Raw genomic sequence first — 20176 nt, forward strand, 5'->3', positions numbered from 1 at the left:
CCAGATGCAATGAATGTCTTTAAACTACACGTGTACATTGAACAGGAACACCTGGCGTGTCTTTAGACCATCTATTCTTTCTGTATAATGCAAGGTATTCCATAAAATGTAACTTGTGTTTAAGCATGTCCAATGCATCTCTCTTAGTAATGTCGCGGGGAAAAAAAAGGTTCTGACATAAAGAACAGGATATACCTTCGAAAACTCTTCATCGGGAACCTGCAATTTCTTCTGGATACGGACTTTAACCTCAGCTAAAGTCTCTCCCTCATGGATGATCAAGAAGAAAGGTTCCCCAAAATTCTGAACCTGCTGTTGAGATTGGAAGTTGAAGCAGAATTAATATATTATTCAAACTAGAACAGAAGAGTCTACCAGTACCTGTTGTAGTTAAAATAAATTAATGTGTAATAGAATTTCAGTTGATTCTTACCATCTGATTCTGAGCTGCATCTTTTGTGAAGTGGTAAACATGAATCAATCGATCCTGAGGGCCAAGGTTTTTCTCTTCTTCTGGGATCTGCGGCAATGACAAAACTCAGAACACGTACGAAGCTCAATTGCGCAGAAAGATAAACACCAATGTTTTTAAAATAATATAATCTCCAATTCGATCCTCTGCGGCAATGAACAAGGCCCAGAACACGTTCGAAGCTCAATTACGCAGAAAGATAATCACCAATGGTTTTAAAATAAAATAATCTCCAATTTGATCCTCTGCGGCAATGAACAAGGCTCAGAACACATTCAAAGCTCAACTGTGTAGAAAGATAATCACCATTGTTTTAAATAATATAATCTCCCATTTAATCCTCTAATTGATATAAATCAGTGTTTTAAATTGTGAATAGAATGTAGCGTAGCGTTCACCATTCTGAAGCATGAGGCGTAGGCTACATAGCGCATAACGGATGCTACATGCTACTTCTAGATTTTAAATCATGGTTGCACTTGGTGGTTTCACTAACTCCATGATATTCACCAAATTCGACTGATTAATAATGAATTTTAACACATTTACATGATATTTGGGGCAACAAAACATAAACTAATAGAAAAGGGTAATCATGAAGTATGAAGATAAAGAATGAGCAACAAAACTCATTTAATACCGTTACTTATATTATTTTTACTAAAAGCATTAAATATTGAAAATAGAAAAATGTAACAAATCATTGAAAATATTATTTGATTTTGAGTTGTAATGAAAAATAATTTGTAATGTGAGGCATGTAGGGGGTAGCGTAATCTATGTAGCATGTAGTGCATGCAAATTATCATGTAGTGTACGCCATACGGGACTTAAGCTATTTTCATGAACTACGTAGCGTAAGCTACATGCTACATAGCGTAGCTATTTAAAACACTGATATAAATACAAAAAATGCGATTCACAATTCAGTTCCAATCTTATTTAGTTAAAATTCATGCATAAAATGTGAGAATCATTTAAAACTGGACAGAAAGTATATCATGACCACTGATTTTATAGTTAGTTTCAAGGACTAACAAGTAACATGCTATCAGAGACTTCTTTCTAATGTTGGATTCGTCCAGGAGCTCTATATAGTGAATTACAACATGGAATTCCATGTAACTGATGGAACTGGGGAACATGAAGTGGATGTTCTTTTTTGGCACGTAGGATGGGTTTGGATCTTCAACCTCAATGTAATCATCCAACTTAGCAAGCATTTCGCCTCCTTCATTTGGATTAAAATATGCTTGATTTGATTATGCTGTAGCAAACAATTTTACAATTCTATGAATTAATTTCAAATTTTGTAACTCTGGCTATTAATTCTCAAACTGACCCCCCAAAGCTGGGACTTGGCTATTATGATGACACTATTACTTCGCAAAACCAAGAGATGTAACATCGCCTATTGTGCCATAAATTAGATAGTCATGGCAAAGCATTCTAGTTACACATCCCTATGCTACAAATTAGAAGGATGTTTGAGCCCTAGCTCAATTGGAAGGTGTTGTTGGCTTCAACATTAAGGTCTTGGGGTTCTAACCCAGATTACCTCCAAGAACAAATGTAGATGGGCACCATCTAATCATCTCTTGACAACCAAATTCCAGACGATAGGTTGTGATATGGGAAAAATCCTCGAGTCAGCATATGCCCAAAATCCCTAGTCTACCAGCAAAAGATTGCTCAATTAATGACTTACCTCCTCTGCACGCAATGTCCAATATTGATCATTTATGTTCTCGATCTTTTCACTTGGTGGAAAAATCTGTAGAGAAGTGATTGAGTCATTGAGGACTTGTTAAAAACCAACATAGATAATACATGAAAGGATGTAAGATAAAATTTGTAAACTCTAATCGCAGCCAACCCAAAGGGTGAATTTGTTAAGAACTCAGACAATTCCATTGATATAAACTAACATTCTCCCAGTTGACTCAACACTTTCCTTCTGAAACAAAAACTGCCAAGACTTGGCAGAGTCACAACAAAAGGCAGATGTGAGTTTCCATGGAGCAGCTGTTTTGAAGGGGGGCATGTCCAACCAGACATGGGAAAATCCCGATCCAAAGCAAAGTACTTCTGGTCATTGGAAAAATCAGTTCACAAGAGGATGGCAATTAACTTTAACCACTGCCTAACAATTTCCAAAAGACATACATACCTTGTATATCTTGTGATAGAAAACCTCAAGCAGTCGAAGCTCGGCATTAGGATGAGACAGTTCAACCTATTGCAGAATGCAGGAGAGAGTCAGTTGATTTTCTTCCAAGGGCACCAAAATAGCAGCATTCTATCAGTCAATACATGAGAAGCATCCCGATTGCATATCAACTGGGTTTCAATAAACTACTAGCTTAGAAAAGCAATTGTCCTCTTTTGAGAAAGAGTGGGATGATAAGCTCATGCATTAAGGAAACCTTGAAGAAGACAAGGACCACATCGAATAGAAGTGCATAAACAGTTGCAGAAATTAACCTTGGTTTTCAAGTCGTTGATTACATCCCCTACAGTGCTCTGTTTGGGCAATCTAATAGTGTGAATAACCACCTGAAAAGAAAGCAAAAGACACCTAAGTTTGTACTTGACCCAGAATTAGATGATTCTCATGGTTTGGGATCTTACCTCATCTTTAGTGGAGTGATGGAAAGCAACTTTCAGAGTTTTCAAGCCTTGCAATTCTGGCAAAGGAATGTCCAACACTTCATAATACAGGATATCGGAAGTCTGCATCAAAAGAAATGAACTTAGAAAATTCCAGTCATTCATGACATGTTATTGGATATAATTTCTCAGATATATAGTAGCATGACCAAAACAGTAAGACAAGCGGAAGGCACTGTGATGGACAACCTGGTTGTAGTGGACCAGCATGTCAGACAGATGTTCTACACCCCGGAACTTGATGGGTTGGGGCTTAGGCTGTTGAGAGTAACAGTTGTGAGAAGTAAGCCTAATTTTTGTTGGATCATCCAAGCCAAGTTGGCGAGCAACTCTCTCCACAACATCATCGTAGGTGAAAAGCTTTGACCTGGATATTTCACATAGGCCAAATAGAAATCAATTATAATAAAGTATATGAGAAATATATAAAAGACGGGGGGAAAGCTGACTGGTTCCAATTTGGGACTCCATTCCTAAATTACCTTAATTTTAGATTTTTATTTTATTTTATTTTTCGAAAGGCTATGCTTTTGATGGTTAATGGGCAGCCAGTCTATCTATAAGACTTCTGTTCCGTTCACTTATCTAAATGACGGCTTCACCCCCAAAATATCACCATAAGAGCCAGCCTTTCTGTAACACCTCTGTCTAATATGATTTTTACCTTCCAAAATACACCATCTCTCATAGCAATAGAAAAACCTAGGCCTTTGATAAGAATGGCATACGACATCTTATCAAAGAATGGTTGGATAAACCATTGAATACATGTTAAACACACACACACACAAAAGATAGATTCTGATGTTTTTACACTTTTTTCTTGTTTACCCATAATTTTTTCAAGATTTTTGTGCTAAATTTTTTTGACCAATACAGATCAAATATGCCCAATATGGTAAGGTTTCACTTTTGGGCCCTGTCAATATGCCCACTGATGCTGTTATTCAAAACCTTGAATTAGTATGTTCAGCTACATCGTGTCTCCTAGATTGCAAGATCCTAGCAACCACTCTTGGGCTCTTCTCAATGAATGTAGACAGTTGTTGCATTCCTCTTTTCACCCATCTTTTGGCAGGCTACAAATTAATAGATTAGAATAGCCCAATTGAGGAGATTTTTTGGGCATGGTCCATCCATGGTGGTTCCAACAGACCATATTTCCATATCACAGAATCACCGGCCTTGCACAGACTCAAGAGCCGAGTACAATACAGATCCTTGGGTTAAGGATCATATAATTCATCTATTGTGGAATTGTGAGACGGCACTTTTATTGTTCTTGCCACTCGAACGCACCATCATGTCATATGCAAGCCACTGAGAAAGTGAGAGACGTCGGTGGGACCCTCTGTGTAGATGGCCTTGGGTCAAAATGAGGTAGGTCTTGACATCTAGTGGGGCACACAGCTATGCTGATTATGTACTGTTGATAGAATTTTCATAAACATCTCTTTTCTTACCAAACAAGCAATAGGCTAGACACTGGGGCAAGGCAGGTGGGGCATGGTTAACAAGTAGCAAGGATATTACAAGTGTTCTAGGGTTATGCCTGCAGGTGCACTATGCAAGGTTTTGGAGGCTGGTTTCAGTCTGAGAAATCATAGGGTCCAGTTCATCACCAAACATACTGTTTGCTGACAGCCTGACATGCATAATTCCTTGTGGGGAATGACTGACTGATCAAAACAGTTTGTATGATGAGCTTCACTGTGGATGGGGGATACCCAAAAAATCTCCATGTTGGAAATTTTTAACACTGATCATTGAAATATTCTCATTTGAACATTGGCGATTTCCTTAACCATCTTCTGTGGGCCATTTATCGATGCAATATTGAAGATTTTCGAGGCAGTCTCATCAGCTGTGTAATCAGATCAATTGATTGGATCAGCTAAACTTGGCCTCACATATATGAAACCATGCACATCAGTAAACTGTATGTTTCCTGACCCTATAATTCCTCTTTAATTATGACCATAGATGCTAACTGGAGGGTAAAATAGCCGTTTGAACAAATAGCCCAACCGAAACCTTATGGAAGGATGAGTTCACTATGAAGCGTTAATAACCTGACCTTTTAGAGAAAACCCAAAACTAAGGATCATTTTTGAATCAAGTGTCCAAAACAGGATCATTACATATTGTTCCCTGAGAAAACATGAGAATGACACTCCAAGTGTTCAAAGTAGAGCAAAAACTAATTTTGTAATACTTACAGCTCTAAACAGAAATCATCCTCCTTGGGTTTCTCCAGAGATCGGAAGTGGACAACCTACAGTATCACATTATGCAAAGGCTTAGAATCCACATGTACATATTCAACACAGAGAAATACAAAGCCATATACCAGGTATCCATAATCTAGAAGTTATGACAGTAACATAATTGTGCATCCTCCTCATGCCCAATAATATACCATATCTTTTTAGGGAGCATTCATGATCAAGCTCACCATCATATATATGAAGTTTCATCTATTAACTACCAAACTAGACAAAGTACATGAATTAACAAATATCCACACTAATCTATTTCCTACACACAGAAAAGGATTGTTGAAACAAATATGTGATAATGCCATGAGAGACACACCCCAGGAAAAGAAACTACTACTGCTTCTTTTTGAAAGAGAGGATAAACTTTAAGCTGCAAAGGAAGCCCCTTCACAATTTAGCACCAGAAAATAGTTCCAACTGCATGCATCCTCCATATCCATCCCCAGACTATTACAGCTCAATGCAAGATCAGCCACACTTATTCTGGTTCTATTGGATCTTATTGTTTTAGGACCAGATATTGATATGTTTGAACACTCATCTCGTTGTTAAAAAAAAAAAAAAACAAACAAAAACAAAACACGAAGTTTAGCATTTCCTAGTGCTGGGAAGGTCCAAAGGGAGAGCAGGATTTCTAACCGGAAGTAGCACTTGGTATAAAAAAAATTGGCTACCAAGGCTTGAGGCAATGATGAAAATCACTTCTATGAACCTTAAAACATACAGTTCTTTTTCTTTTTTTTATTTCCTTTCCTTTTTTCTTTTTTTTTTCGGAGAGAGAGAGAGAGAACTGAAATGTCATTGGCAAAGCGGGATAAGTGAAAAGGAAAAACAACCTGATTCTACAACTCAAAAGAGGAGAGACCCAAAAGAAAGAAAACCAGACCTAACCCTCTGAAAAAAGTGAGAGGTTGGCCAGATTAATAGCCTTTACATACGAAGCCCAACCCCTCATATTACAAATAATCTCCCTTATCACCTCTTGATGAGATGCTCCTATTACAAAAACAATACTTTTTGCGCTCTCCCCAAATCAACTACCAAATCGCCAAAATGACCAACCTCCAAATTGCTTTCCCACATTTCCCACCCATCCCATGCCAAGCACACAGTAAGGGCCTGTTTGGCTGGGTGAATCCTATGGGATTAGGAGGGATGGGATGGATTTTAAGGTAATGATGGTGGTGTCAGTGGATTGGTTTAAGATCCATGGGATTGCTATATCCCGGGACAAGTTCACTGGGTCTATTTGGCACGCCCGTCATATCCTGGGATTTTACCTTCCAATCCGTCCAACCAAGGGATGGGATTAATTTTAAGGTAATGATGGTGATGTCAGTGAATTGTTTTAAGATCAATGGGATTGCTTATATCCTGAGACAAGTTCACCAGGTTTGTTTGGCTCGTCATGCATATCCCGGGATATCGTCGATCCCATCCCTCATAATACCGTGGGATCGGTCCAGCCAAACAGGCCCTAAGGGCCTGTCCGTTAACCCTTTTAAAAAAATTTACTGAATGTGGAACCCAAAAAGCACCCTGCATTAAATGGTGTTTGTTAACAACGAACCTAAAAAGCGCTCTGTGATTTTCTCTCATTTTTTTCAGCGATAGAGGTTTGGCTTAATGGTGAATACAGAATTCGCTCCGCGGATTCATTATAAAAAACTGCTTCCAAAATTGCCCTACGCGTGTTGCCAGAGAGATTTTCTCTCCCAAATAGATTGGGTAATGCACAACCCAACTTTTAACATGTGGAACTTCTCTGGGGCCCACCATGATTTGTGTTAATCCACATTGTCCATCAACTTTTCCAAATCATTCTAGAGCATGAGCAAAAAAAATAAGGCACATCCAAAGCTCAAGTGAACCACACCACAGAAAGCAACGGGAATTAAACGACTACTGTTGAAACCTTCCTAGCATCTACTATGAGGTCTATTGTCATCTAACCTCTTCATAAGGTCACACAAACCTGAACGAGGGGGAAAGACAAATATCATCTTGATCAGGGCCTTCTATGGCCCCAAAAATTTTTCAACAGTAGGTGTCCAATTCCCACTTTTTCCTATAGAGTGGCCTACTTAAGTTGGATTTATCTTCATTTTTTCTCTCGTAACCTAAAATGATATGGAAAATTGGTTGGACGGTTTGGATTTAACACATACATCTTGATGAGGCCCACAAAAGTTCCACATGTCAACACTTCTAGTTTTCTTTCTCTACATGGAATGTGTTGCACCATACATCAAGTAACGGGTATCCCCACGACAATGTATTTCTTAGATCCACACCGTCCATTTGGTTTTTCAGGTCATTCTAGGATATGACCCCAAAACAAGGCAGATTAAACAGTCAAGTAGACTACACCAAATGAAACAATAGGAATCGACACCTACCACTGAAATCTTCTTTAGGCCATAGAAGGCTCTGATTAAGTTGATATTTGTTTTTTCCCTTCATCCAGTTCTGTGTGACCTTATGAATAGTTTAGATGGAAAATAAATCTCATGTTTGGCACTAGGAAGGTTTCAACGGTAGTTGGGTCAATCCCCACTACTTTTTGTAGTCCAATCCACTAGAGCTTTGGATGTGCCTCATTTTTAGGCTCATGCTCTAGGATGATCCAGAAGAATTGATGGACGTTGGCAATCTATTCTGGAGAGAGAAAATCAGTGTGTTTTGTGTGATGGTGTCATCGGCAATGACGTCTACCAATGAGAAGCCTGGAGAGAGATTCCAAAAGATCTCTCATGTGTGAGTAGGGCACGGATCACGGCGGAAAGTTGATCCGCTATGTGGGGCCCTTTGCAATATTTGTGTAATCCAATCCATACATCCGTCTTTCCATTTTATTTTAGTGGATGAGATAAAAAGTGAGGCAAATCCAAAACTCATGTTAAAAGTTATGTAGCACGCAATCTATTCGAAAGAGAGAAATTTGGCGTATTTTGTTTTATATCCATGCCATCCATCCGTTTTGCCAGCTTATTTTAGGAAATGGGACCAAAAATGAAGTAGATTCTGATCTCAAGTGGACCACACCATACGAAACATTGGTCATTGAATGTCCACCACAAAACTTCCTAGGGGCCACAAAACTTTTGTATAGTTGATATTTGTGTTTTTCCTTCATCTAGGTTTGTGTGACCTTATCAATAGGTTGGATGGCAAATACACAGTTCGATGGGCCCTAGGATTTTTTTAAGGGAGACGAGCAAATGTGTCAAATTAATAAATTTTAGACATTTCAGACGTTTGTTAACAAATAGTGGTTGTTTCGGATTCAGTACTTAATTTTCAAACTTCAGCACTTCTTTCAAATAGTTACCAAACAAGTTTTCAGACTTCAAATTCAGGCTTTAGATTTAACAAACAAGCCCCAAGTCCAGTGTCGTCTTCAGCATGACCCACTCAATGTAGAGAGCATGAAAGAAGTGATCCCAAATTGAACAAGCAAACAAACAATGAATGAATAAGTAGTCTATCAATTCAACAACCGCCATGCACATCAAGCAAATATTAGGGAGGACCAAATAACTTATTTGCAAATTATCTATCGTAAACACTTTCTTCCTTACCACAAGCCAAGCGAACCCACAACCCAAGGAGAAGCCCCATAAGACCGTAATTGGGAAGAGAAATAAAGGGTTTGGGAGGAGTTGGATATCAAATCGAAGAAGGATCAAACTGAGAATCGGCCCCAAGGATGAGCTTTCCATAACACAAAATCGTCGAAATGAACCAAAGGAGTAATTTCCTCTAGCCATGACAACAACTCCATGAACTTCGTTTTCTCCCCTTTTGAAAGGTTACAATGGCACGGAGGAGTCCACGCCACATTCCTCCCGACTATGGAGTAACAACCCGCTACAATGACGAATCTATCCAAGGCGACTCTGGCCAAAGGAGGGAAATCTTCTTAGAGGGGGCAATTACTACACCAAGCATCCGCCTTGAAACAAATACAATTCCCCATGTCAATGGAAATTCCACTAGTGAAAAGATGCTTGACCGCCACAATCACTTTTCAAATATTTGAAGCACAATATAAAGAAGACCCTTTTCACTTCCCAACCCCTCTCATTCACGCCATACTTATGAGCAATAATCCATCTCCAAAGACTTCCTTCCTCGGTGGAAAAACACCATGGCAACTTCCCAAGCAAAGCCAAGCTCATATGACCAAGGTTCTTGATCCTCACACCTCATCCTGAAATTGGCTGCAAACTTCATACCACTTTAGAAGATGAAACTTATTTTTCTCATCTGATCCTTGTCAAAGAGAATCTCCTCTCATCTTTTCCAATCTATTCAGCACAAATTTAGGGCATTTGAACAAAGTACAATGGCATATTGGAGAAAGCAGCTTTGATGAGGGTTATGCGACATCCCAAAGATACTGATGCCTCCAACCTACTCTAGCTTCTTTTCAATTTCCTCAATAACTCTTATCCCACAAATGTCTAGCCAGTTTCCTGAAGCATAGGGGCAAACCCAAATAATTCGACGGAAACGATCCAACCTTACAGCCAAAGATGGCAGCCTGAGGTTCAAGCTCCTTTGTACTCATGCGAATACCCAGCAATTTCGACTTTGCCATATTATCATTCAGCCTCAATAGCACTTAAAAGGAAACAATGATTTTTCAAAGATTATCAATCTATCTCACATCCACGATGCAAAAAAATTTAAGTATCATCGCATATTAGAGGTGAGAGATTAACAACCCACCCCCTTCTCGAGCCACACGAAAACCTTCAAACAAACCGGATTCCTCTCCCTTATGAAGCATCCTACTGAAGGCATCCCCGATGACCACAAACAAATAAGGAGATAATGGGTCCCCTTGCTTGAAGCCCCAAGATACCCTAAAAACCCCCTTAGGCCACATGTTAATAACGACGGAGAAAGAAGCGAAGTGAACACAAGCTCGTATGCAATTCCTCCATTTCCACCCACAACCCAATCCAAGGAGAATATAATCCAAGAATCCCCAATCAACGTGAGCATACGTTTTTTCAATGTCGAGCATACACACTACCCCACGTTTTCCTTCCCTGTGCCTGGAATAGATGCACTTACGAGCAATCAGAGCTCCATTTAGAAGCTACCTTCCTAACACAAACCCCTCGATTCTTGGAAATAACCTGCACCAGCACCTTTTGAAATCTTGAAGCCAATACCTTAGTTATGATCTTGTAAAGGCCTCCAATCAGGTTAATGGGACAAGAGTCTTTGATCCTTTGGGCCCCCTCAATCTTAGGGATGAGGGCGGCGATAAGAGAGCTTCACACGATCAAAAAATTCAACAACAAAGTCCATAACATCCCCTTTGATTACCTACCAAAACCTTTCGAAGAAGGACATAGGGAAACCATCTGAACCCGGAGTCTTCTCGGCGCACATGGAGTCCAAAGCACCTAAAACCTCCTCTGAGACGAGAATTTCAAGGGAATCTGCCACCTCTCTTAATAAGTGTGGAAATTGAAGGTTATTCAACTAAGGCCTACTCCACTGATCTCAAGACAAAAGATTGATATAAAATTGTAATATCACACCACAAATCTTGTCCTTATTTGAAGTAAGACTACCATCAATCTCCAAACTACTAATTTTGTTAACCCAATCCCAACCACGTGGAAAAAACTCATATTCTTGTCTCCTTTTAGCCAAAGAGAGCTCTATATCGTTATCACCACTTAATCTCCTCCGCTTTAAAACATGCAGTTCCTTGATAAAGAAGAGCATAGTCTCACTCCAAGGACCTTGGGATGATGGAAACCAATTTTACGAACCTTAGACATACAGTTTATATATATACACATCTATTAAAAAAAAAAAAATTTATAAAGAAGAAGCATAGGTGATCGTTGATATGAATATTTAAATATATTTCCATTAACAGAATTAGTACCATCTAGCAACATTTCACATTTTATTCCACTGGGAATATGCATAAACTTTTCCTATGCAAACCAAGAGAGCATGCAAATGGATCAAAGAAAGGAAGAAAATATAATGGGAAAGAATGCTAGAGACGGCAAAACCCCCTTTGCAAATCCTCTACCAAATCAAAGAAATCTTATTTCAAATCATCATAATAATCCATTACACCTCCATAGCATAACCTTATATAGGCTTAAAGCAAATACAGAACCCTAATAAGAAAAAATAACCAAAATGCCCTTGTATCCCATCACAGCCATTCACATCATGTAAATGGGCCATAACTCACTGAAAAGGCCTATGACTTCCATGATCTTGGGCTCGTTCGAAAGCTAACTCAAGAGGCTATCAAACAAGACCAATTTTGTGTCATCTGGTCATCAGTTGGTGCCCCAAAAGTGGCCCACCAAGGTATCGACGAAAATGCAAAAGAGAAATTCATTTGGTTGCATCAATTTTCCCTAGTTCGAAAAGAACTCATCCTCAAGTATAGAATGGTGGTCTTAATCTCCTACAAAGATTCCCATTTGTAGTGTTTCTTCTTCTTTTTTAGAGGTAACACGAAATTTATTAAAAGAAGTCCTCAAGCTTGAGCATTATATGGCGTTGAAATACACAAATCTCTTATTTTGCTTCTTACTGGTCCATCGTGCTCTAGGCATCGACTTCCGCTTCTTTTGCAGACTAGATTTGGCAGCTAGGATGGCCACAAAATCAGTCATGGAGCCATCATTGCTACAAACATTTGATTTGCGAGCCTTGAAAGACGTGTTAAAATGGTACCACTGTCAACCACCATAAAGTACACTATTCATCTCTTCAACTATTGAATTGTCTATATCTGTTGATCCTTTAATTTCTTCTATTGCGTCATTCGATGGTTGATTATCCAACTTCATTGGTGCTTAATCCGATTGTGGCATCGATCCATTAGTAGATGCATCAACATCCATCAAGCAAGCTAGCAATTGATTCCTCTTGAGCTGCCACACTTGCTTCAAATATGACTTTCTTGAAAACTCTAAGGACAATGGATCGAAGTCCATAGCGCTTTTAATGCAAGGGCATTGTCACACCGGGCTCGAGTGGGGTTGCCTATGTGACACAGAGGCACACTCGGGGTGGGCGGCCAGTGTGAGGCGGCTGGCTCATGAGAGGTATGCCCCACCCGTGTGATTCGGGGCTCACGAGGGGGGTTCGACCGAGGTCCTAACCCATGAGATGTGGGGCCTGGGCTATGAGATAAAGGGATTAATTTGCCATGCTCTAATAGTTCAAGCTTTTAGAGCAAGTGGTTAATTGTCCTGCATCAGCTTTTCCCATTCAATCAAGAGCTCAAAGCAAGATCTCACCGCCTTCATGAGTTCCTTGAATTCTTTTACAATATTTTCCTTGAACACACTAATCTCAATCCTAAGTTCCAGCAACTTCTCCTCCTGCCTCAGTTGAACATTCTCAGTCCCAGTTAACATTTACATGCGTTAACATTTACATGCGATAGGACGATTTTGAGTAGGCGACATGTGCTTGCCTTCATTCATCACATCGGAAGGGGTGTTGAAAGTAATCGCCATGAGGCACATATTAAGATGGGTTGACACAAGGCAATATGAAGGACAATCGTGATGTTCAAGGTTAACCCGAATAAGAATAATGCGGCAGATATGGATAATGGTATGAAGCAACATTTTCCTATTTTCATACCATCTTCCTATCAACAACATCTCTAAGAAAGAACGTGGATTGAACCATGCAAGTTTCAGGAAAGGGAAAAGATACGATTGGGAAGCGGGATTAGGATGGGGGAGAGTTATGGTTAGTGGTTGATAAGGTTTGGGTAATGGTTGACAAATTTTGGGTAGAGTGGGAAAGGGGAAAAAAAGACAGATGAAGGATAGATGAAGAGAAAAGAAAAGTAATTATTTATTCTTTTAGTTTCGCAATAGCATAACTTGCTCGTCCATCCTTCAAAAAAAAAAGAGTGCGCAAAACTTGCTTCGATTGAGGCAAACCCCAAAGAAGAAGCAAATTGATCGAAGAAAAAAAGAAAAAGGTTGTGGAAAAGATCCCCAACAATACTCTCACTGAATACCAAAGATCACAAAACCCCCTCATTAAATCCTCTACTGAGTCAAAGAAACCACAACACCAAAGAAATTTTATTTCAAATCTAATAATCCATTAAACCTTCATGGCATAAGCCTTTTTTAGGCTTAAACCAGATAGGAAAGCCCTAATAGCATAGAATAACGAAACTACCCCCGAATCCCATCACTACCACTTGGGTCTTATGTAAATGGGTCATAACTCATTCAAATGGCCTCGCAATAGCATGATCTTTGGCCAATTTGAAAGTTGACTCAAAAGGTTATCAAATGGGACAATTCTCATGTCATTTAGACATCATTTAGAACCCCAAAAGTGACCCACCAAGGAAGAAACGAAATTTTTTTTTTAAAAAGAGAGATTTATTAAATCATAATTCTATCTCGCCTAAAGACTAATTAAATAAATAAACCTCATGAAATTGATGACCATAGGATTGCTTCCATAGGCCCCATGGTGCAAGTTGGCCATTAATCCATCCAATTAATCATCAGAGTGTTGATTTGGTCCAAACCTTCAATCAAGACAACTGATACCAAGGTATGCAAAAACAGTTACGTAATGGTAACGGTGGCCACCATGATGCTTTACGTAGTCATAACTACCGTTACAGGGTTGTAACGGCCATTACAGAAAAAACAGCCCATAACGGACCCATAATGGCTTATTATTGGTATAATGGCCCAGTAATGGTCCATTACATGGTCAATACAGGATGTTAGAGATAGAGAGAGGGGAAGAAGATGAAGAAGAAGAAGAAGAAGCCGTTATGACTCACACCATAACAGTAATGGTGGTGGCCTTTATAGCCACCATTACCATTACGGAATAACATGATTGGAACAGTTGGATTGGGCAGATCTTATGGTCAACCAACTTTTATGGCCACTTGGTTGCATCATTTATTTATTTTCTTTTTTAAATGTTAAATCAAAATAAATAAAAGGAGAAATAAAATACAGCTGTAGGCTAGACCAACAAAGAGCTGATTGTGAGTAACCCTCTCGCCACTCCACTTTAGCAACAACATGCTTGAGCTTTGTTGCACAAAGCATGAGGGGAAGCCGGGGGGAAAGTCTAGTGCAAAATTAGAGAAGCTTCTACTTCAAAATGTTGACAGATGAAACAGTCAGAGTGAAAGTTCTGAGCAAGAGCAGAACAACTCTAGCCATTATTTTAAACGGTGTCTCAAGCTAGGACAAAAGCCTAGTAAAAAACACCTTGTAAGTTTTCGAGAGGGGATACCTGTCGATTATGTACATATTCCAAAAATGAAGGTACATCAGGATAGCGGCATTGCTCATCATTTTCTACCAGAGGAGATTTCTGGAAACAAATAATGTCCCCATCTTCAAGCTGCACAAAAGAATCAGAAATCTCAGCACCATATCCAACTTGATATTCTACTAAATAGAGCTAATATACAAGAAAAAAAACAGTGTTATGGTTATGCATACCTGGCTAACTCGAAATGTGAGTTTCTTGTCAATGTGTTCACACATGACAGTCGGCTCGAATTTTATTTCCTAATCAAGACAAAACAAAGATATCATTTTTCTTGCTACACATGCTTTCTGGATGTGGAATAGAACAGTCAGCTTAAAGTTAATTTCCAAATCAACACGAAAGAAGGGGTAAAACTTTTTTCTACCCAGGCTTCCAGAATATGAAATAGAACAAGTTGCACGTGACTGCACATAAAGTTGATTGCTCTGCCAGGAAATGAACATTACACCTAGGCGATTGAAATTAAAGAGAGGACTTACCTCATAAAGTTCAATTTCTTCATTTGGAGGGAAGCCCGCCATTTCATTTAATTTTGTTAGGATTTCTGCTGGTTTACCAGCACCTTTCACAAAAAGCCTCCCCAAATACCTGAGATAATCAGAAGCAATAGAAGTTTCACACATAATGCTTACACGCACAAATCAATTGCAAAGCCAGCAATCACTTAACACAGGAACCTCTTCTCCTCTTCTTTCTTTTCTTGATAAATCACATAATTTTATCACAATTAAGATTAAAAAAGACTACAAATGAAGGTAAAGGCAGAGGTTGCCCAATACCGGAGCTCTTCTTTTTCGCAATCATAAAGTTTGAAGAAAAGCAATATATCTTCTTTGGTCTTGTCAGGTGGAGGAAGAGGACGTAAATCCTACATGGTCATACAAAAGAGTCAGATCCTACCAAAAAAAAAAAGTGATATTTGTAAGGCAATGATGGTGTATGCCAAAACCCTTAATAAAACACCTAACTAAAATTGAAATCGAGGACACGACACTAAGGCAACCATATGAGAAGTTAAACTAAATTTGTAGAGCAACTGTTACCAGTCCAAGCTCTACTTCCAGAAACAACTTCAGTTCTGCATTGTGAGCCTTGTTTGATACCTCCCTCAGTTGTCCAACCTACAATGCAACAGAAGCTGATTATGTGATTGAAAGAAGCATCTTTTCCAGATTCCAGCTGGCTCTACCATGCACATTGAGAGACCATGGGGGCTAAATCACCACAGCAACAGAGAAACTCAAAACTACATTATCTCTGAAGCACATCTCTGAAATTTCGATGTCTCTAAACTACAAAAAGTTCTCATTAAGGAATTATCAATGAAAGAGCTGAAGGTCAGTATCAGATGCAGCATTTTGAAGAAATCAATGAGATTATATGAAGTTGAACTCTTTTTGGGATGATTTCTTGGGATTCTAGAAGAGTTCGATATTTTTGGAGGATTTATTTGAGATTTCTTTTAAGTAATCTATAGGGCCGTGAAGAATTTCAGCTCCTTCCCATCATCATGGTGTCTCTCTATTGAAGCTTTTCTCAATATGCTTTCACCGCAACAAGATAGTTAAAATTTCTTTTCTTCGGTACTTTATGAGTAGGGCAAAACCATAGTGAACTATTTCACTCAATCAACCCTTGAACTGTGAACTGATTCCATCAAACAAATTTGTACAATTCACCCAAATTCAATTGATTGTATCGAACTACCAGTCCAGTTCGGTCAAGGGTTCAAGGATCATCAGATTCAGTTTGAAAGCCAATCGTATATGGGTCATTCATCTGCTTGATTTGTTCATGGATAAACAGCAAACCTATTCATTGCAGGAAGAGGAAGATGGGTTGAAAACTTGAATAAGCCCTGAATCAACATGTTTCATTGAAGGAAGAATAGCGTTGAAGGAGATATGGCATAACAGATGGCTGAACAAGAATGCCATAGAACCATCTCTGTACAGTACATGTGGAGTGATGATGCGTAAATCATAGCTGTCATATCTAATGATACCAATAATGGATGAAAAGATCGCACAAATTAGACATTTTTATTCATCACTTCACATCACCTAATGTTGACCGTAAATTACTTTTGTTTACTAACATCGCTTTTGTTTGCTACCCCCTTTCCCCTCTTCAGTTCATCATTGTCTCGGAGGCTCTCAATAGAATGATTATTGAAGGGCAATCAGTGAACCTTTTTCAAGGTTTTAAAGTGAAAATTGTTGATAGTAGGGTTTCACACCTCCAACTTTCTAACGATAGCCTCATTCTTTGCGAGGCTGCCATGTCTATGGGCTACAAATTGCATAAAATTGTGAGGTGTTTCGAGGTCACATCAGGTATGAAAGTCAACATTTCCAAAAGCGAGATCCTTGATATCCATCTTCCGACTGCTGGCACATCTATTTTGGTTGAAGTCCTTGATTACAGGGGTGAGACTTTTCCAACTTCTCGCCTTGGTCTTCCCCTTTGTATTGGTAAACTGCCCTTATGTTTATGGAATAACAGCATTGTGCGTAGGATGAGGGAAAGTTGTCTTCGTAGAAAAGAAGACGCTTTTCTTTAGGTGGTAGGATCACGCTTATCAAAGCTGCTCTTTCAAAACACTCCTTGTATTCTCTGTCTTTGTTCAAATGTCCAAAATTTGTTTTGGGTACGATAAATAGACTCAAAAAGGGGCTTCCTCTAGCAAGGAGCTTCAGCCGAAAGAAAATTACATTTGCTAGAATGGAAGGAAGTGTGCAACCCATTTAGTGAATGAGGTCGGGGTTTTGGAGGATGTCAATGATGCCATCTGGGGAAGTGGCCTGGAGATTTGGGAGAGGAAGGTAGTCTTTGGAGTCTATTAATTTTTCTTTTTCTTTTTCTTTTTCTTTTTTTTCTTTAGAAGATTTTTGGAAGTCCATCATAGCAGGATATTATGGTGTGTCGTGCTTTGACTAGCGGATTGAGCCTTCCTCTCTCTATAGAGCTCCCACCCTGTGAAAAGGGGTTGCTCAACTGGCAGGGAAAGTGATCGAGGGTTTTGGTTTTTTCTGTTGGGGAAGGTGAGAGAGTTCGATTCTAGGATGATATCTTGATTGGTGACTCTACATTGAGAAGAATGTTCCCAAAAACTTGCTACCCTTTACCCTTCTTGGACGTTTCCATTGCCCAATGCTTCTCTAGGTAACGTGCCGATGGGGCTTTGGGTTCCCTCCCTGTGGGCAGAATCTCTCTAATGTTGAGGCAGTCAGGCAGATGATCTGTTGCGCCTTCTCGATCTTCTTCAAAGGGTCTCTTCATCTCCGGGGTGCCATTTGTTGGTCTAGTTGAATGATAAGTCTAGCATATTCTCGGTGACATCATTCTTTTCCCTCAACTCTAGGAATTCGGTGCAATTTGGATGTGGTTGTGTTGGTACTTTATGGTCTTATAGTGCCCTGCCTAAGGTTGCAGCCTTCGCGTGGCTTGTTGGGAGGAAGAGAGTCTTCACCATCAGAAAATCTCCACCACCAATTTCAAAGGGGCTTAACAAAACACTTCCATGCCTGGAAATCGCCCTATCTATATAGCATTCCTCCAAAACACTTCCAGCTTCTCAGACCTCAGAAAATCTCCACCACCATTTTCAAAGTGGCCTAATATTTTTTTTCATTTCACTTTCCCTACCCAATACCTCCGTCCCTCTTTGATTTGCATATCCTCCAATTTACTAGGTGAAATTTATGAATATCACCACCTTTGGCGAATCATGAGCACTAACGAGAGCTTTGATTTCTAACAAGTTCAAAGTGTTGTAAAAGAAACAAACTGTTAATGATCATAAAGAGATTCAAACCAATGTTGCAAAGCCTATTGTAAAATGGTCTGGTACATGCATGCTAATATGTTACAGATGATGGAATATTGAAAAAGAAAATCACTAAAAAATGCTTCCTTATTTCATTCATTCTAATCTTGATCAGTTATTTTGAAATTCCATATCTTTTATTTCTAATTTAAATATTCCTCTGTTGGGCCCAGCTACATTGAATCTTTTCTTTTAGAAGTTGCCAAATAGCATCATATAAAAACCCATGGGAGTATTCATCAGAGTCAGAGAGAGAGACCCACACAGGTAACCAGTGCACCATTGCAACTAGAAGGAAAAATTATCTCACTACTATAAACAAAACAAAACAAAACAAATGCAAGACCAAGGGATAAAATATAAAGAAACAACTTGATAAAATTGCTATCTTCCACCGAAATAGACAGAGACTGATCAGTTTCCATCACACTGTGTCCAAAGCCGCAGCAACATATAATATTTAGGGGCTGTTAGGGAACAAGGATTCTTTAGGAAATCAATTATTTTCCCATGTATATGATGTTTTTCGTTGTTCGTATTATAAAAAGTAGCTTTTAAGTACCTCCCGGAAAGCTGATCCAGGGGCATTTCCACAATAATGTGTGACAGCTTTCGGTTTTGACCATTGACCTTTGGTTCATTTCCATGGAATCAACTAGGAAAATAACAATCAACAAACATTGACATGTGGCCTTTCAAGATTCCCACTGCTTCCCATGTTGATAAATTTCGAGGGGGTTTTCCATATCCATGTTTAGACATCACCCTACTCAAACAGGCCCTTATTGAATGCATGTTCACTTGCTCAGATTTCAAAGTGAAGCACATCTACATAAAACAAAGAGAGAAACTTGCACCATTTTGCATATCTAATAAAACTTTGCTATGACAGCTCAAGAATTAACGGATGTATGGAATAGGACACTGTCTCTCGATTTGCACGCAGTGATCTAACTACTGCAATAACTTGTGGAACAAACTAGACTGGCCTGCAAAACAGGTGAAAAGAAAATAGTGGCAGAAAGTATTTACAGATTGCATCTCCTCTTGATGTGTCAATGGCCTGTTGGGACGATATGTATGGTTTTGGCGCTTAGCCCACAGCCAAAATCGCTGAAATTGCACTGGTATGCCAAATTCTTTAGCCACGTCCTCCTGTCAACCATTTAAAAAGTAGAGAAATAATAAATAACAAAGAAAAGATATATACATCACAATTAACATAACAATGGGAGTTAAAGTGCAGACTGAGCATCAACAGCACTATAAGCTCAGCATTCATCCAAAAAGGGAATACACAGCTCCCCTTCGAAGACAGGAACAATATACAAGAAGAGAACTAATCAACCTAACATGCAATGCAGCAGAGCTTCCCAAATTGCATTAAGTTACACAAAAATAAGGGATGACCAAAATGCACCTGCATGTTTGGCAACTGCTTTTTTATATTGTTGTGAAAGGTAAACACATTCACGAGACAAATGCATGGATGAAGTATCAAAAGAAGAGTTTGAAAGACAATGGATAAAATCTTGAATTGATGGGAGTAAAAGCCAAGCTTCCCTGAATGAAAAATAATTTCAC

General features: G+C 39.1%; 1 protein-coding gene across 5 annotated transcripts in view; it reads right to left on the reverse strand.

Annotated features, from left to right (window-relative positions):
- Window positions 1–20176, reverse strand: part of LOC131249167 (ubiquitin C-terminal hydrolase 12) — a 35402-nt gene that overhangs the window by 2537 nt on the left and 12689 nt on the right. For 2 of the 5 annotated variants that reach the window (XM_058249775.1, XM_058249774.1), the window contains exons 16-29: window positions 19625–19747; window positions 15807–15884; window positions 15543–15631; window positions 15243–15351; window positions 14934–15002; window positions 14722–14832; window positions 5362–5417; window positions 3332–3509; window positions 3104–3205; window positions 2957–3028; window positions 2643–2708; window positions 2181–2246; window positions 434–520; window positions 196–309 (exon numbers count right to left, since the gene is read on the reverse strand). In XM_058249775.1, the coding sequence (XP_058105758.1) occupies window positions 196–309; window positions 434–520; window positions 2181–2246; window positions 2643–2708; window positions 2957–3028; window positions 3104–3205; window positions 3332–3509; window positions 5362–5417; window positions 14722–14832; window positions 14934–15002; window positions 15243–15351; window positions 15543–15631; window positions 15807–15884; window positions 19625–19747 (1320 nt within the window). Of the gene's footprint in view, window positions 1–195; window positions 313–433; window positions 521–2180; window positions 2247–2642; window positions 2709–2956; window positions 3029–3103; window positions 3225–3331; window positions 3510–5361; window positions 5418–14721; window positions 14833–14933; window positions 15003–15242; window positions 15352–15542; window positions 15632–15806; window positions 15885–19624; window positions 19748–20176 lie in introns of those variants that run through there. The other 3 variants (XM_058249773.1, XM_058249772.1, XR_009172690.1) reach the window with 2 other exon arrangements.

This window comes from Magnolia sinica, chromosome 6 (genome assembly GCF_029962835.1).
Source record: "Magnolia sinica isolate HGM2019 chromosome 6, MsV1, whole genome shotgun sequence".
Classification (NCBI taxonomy): Eukaryota; Viridiplantae; Streptophyta; class Magnoliopsida; order Magnoliales; family Magnoliaceae; genus Magnolia; species Magnolia sinica.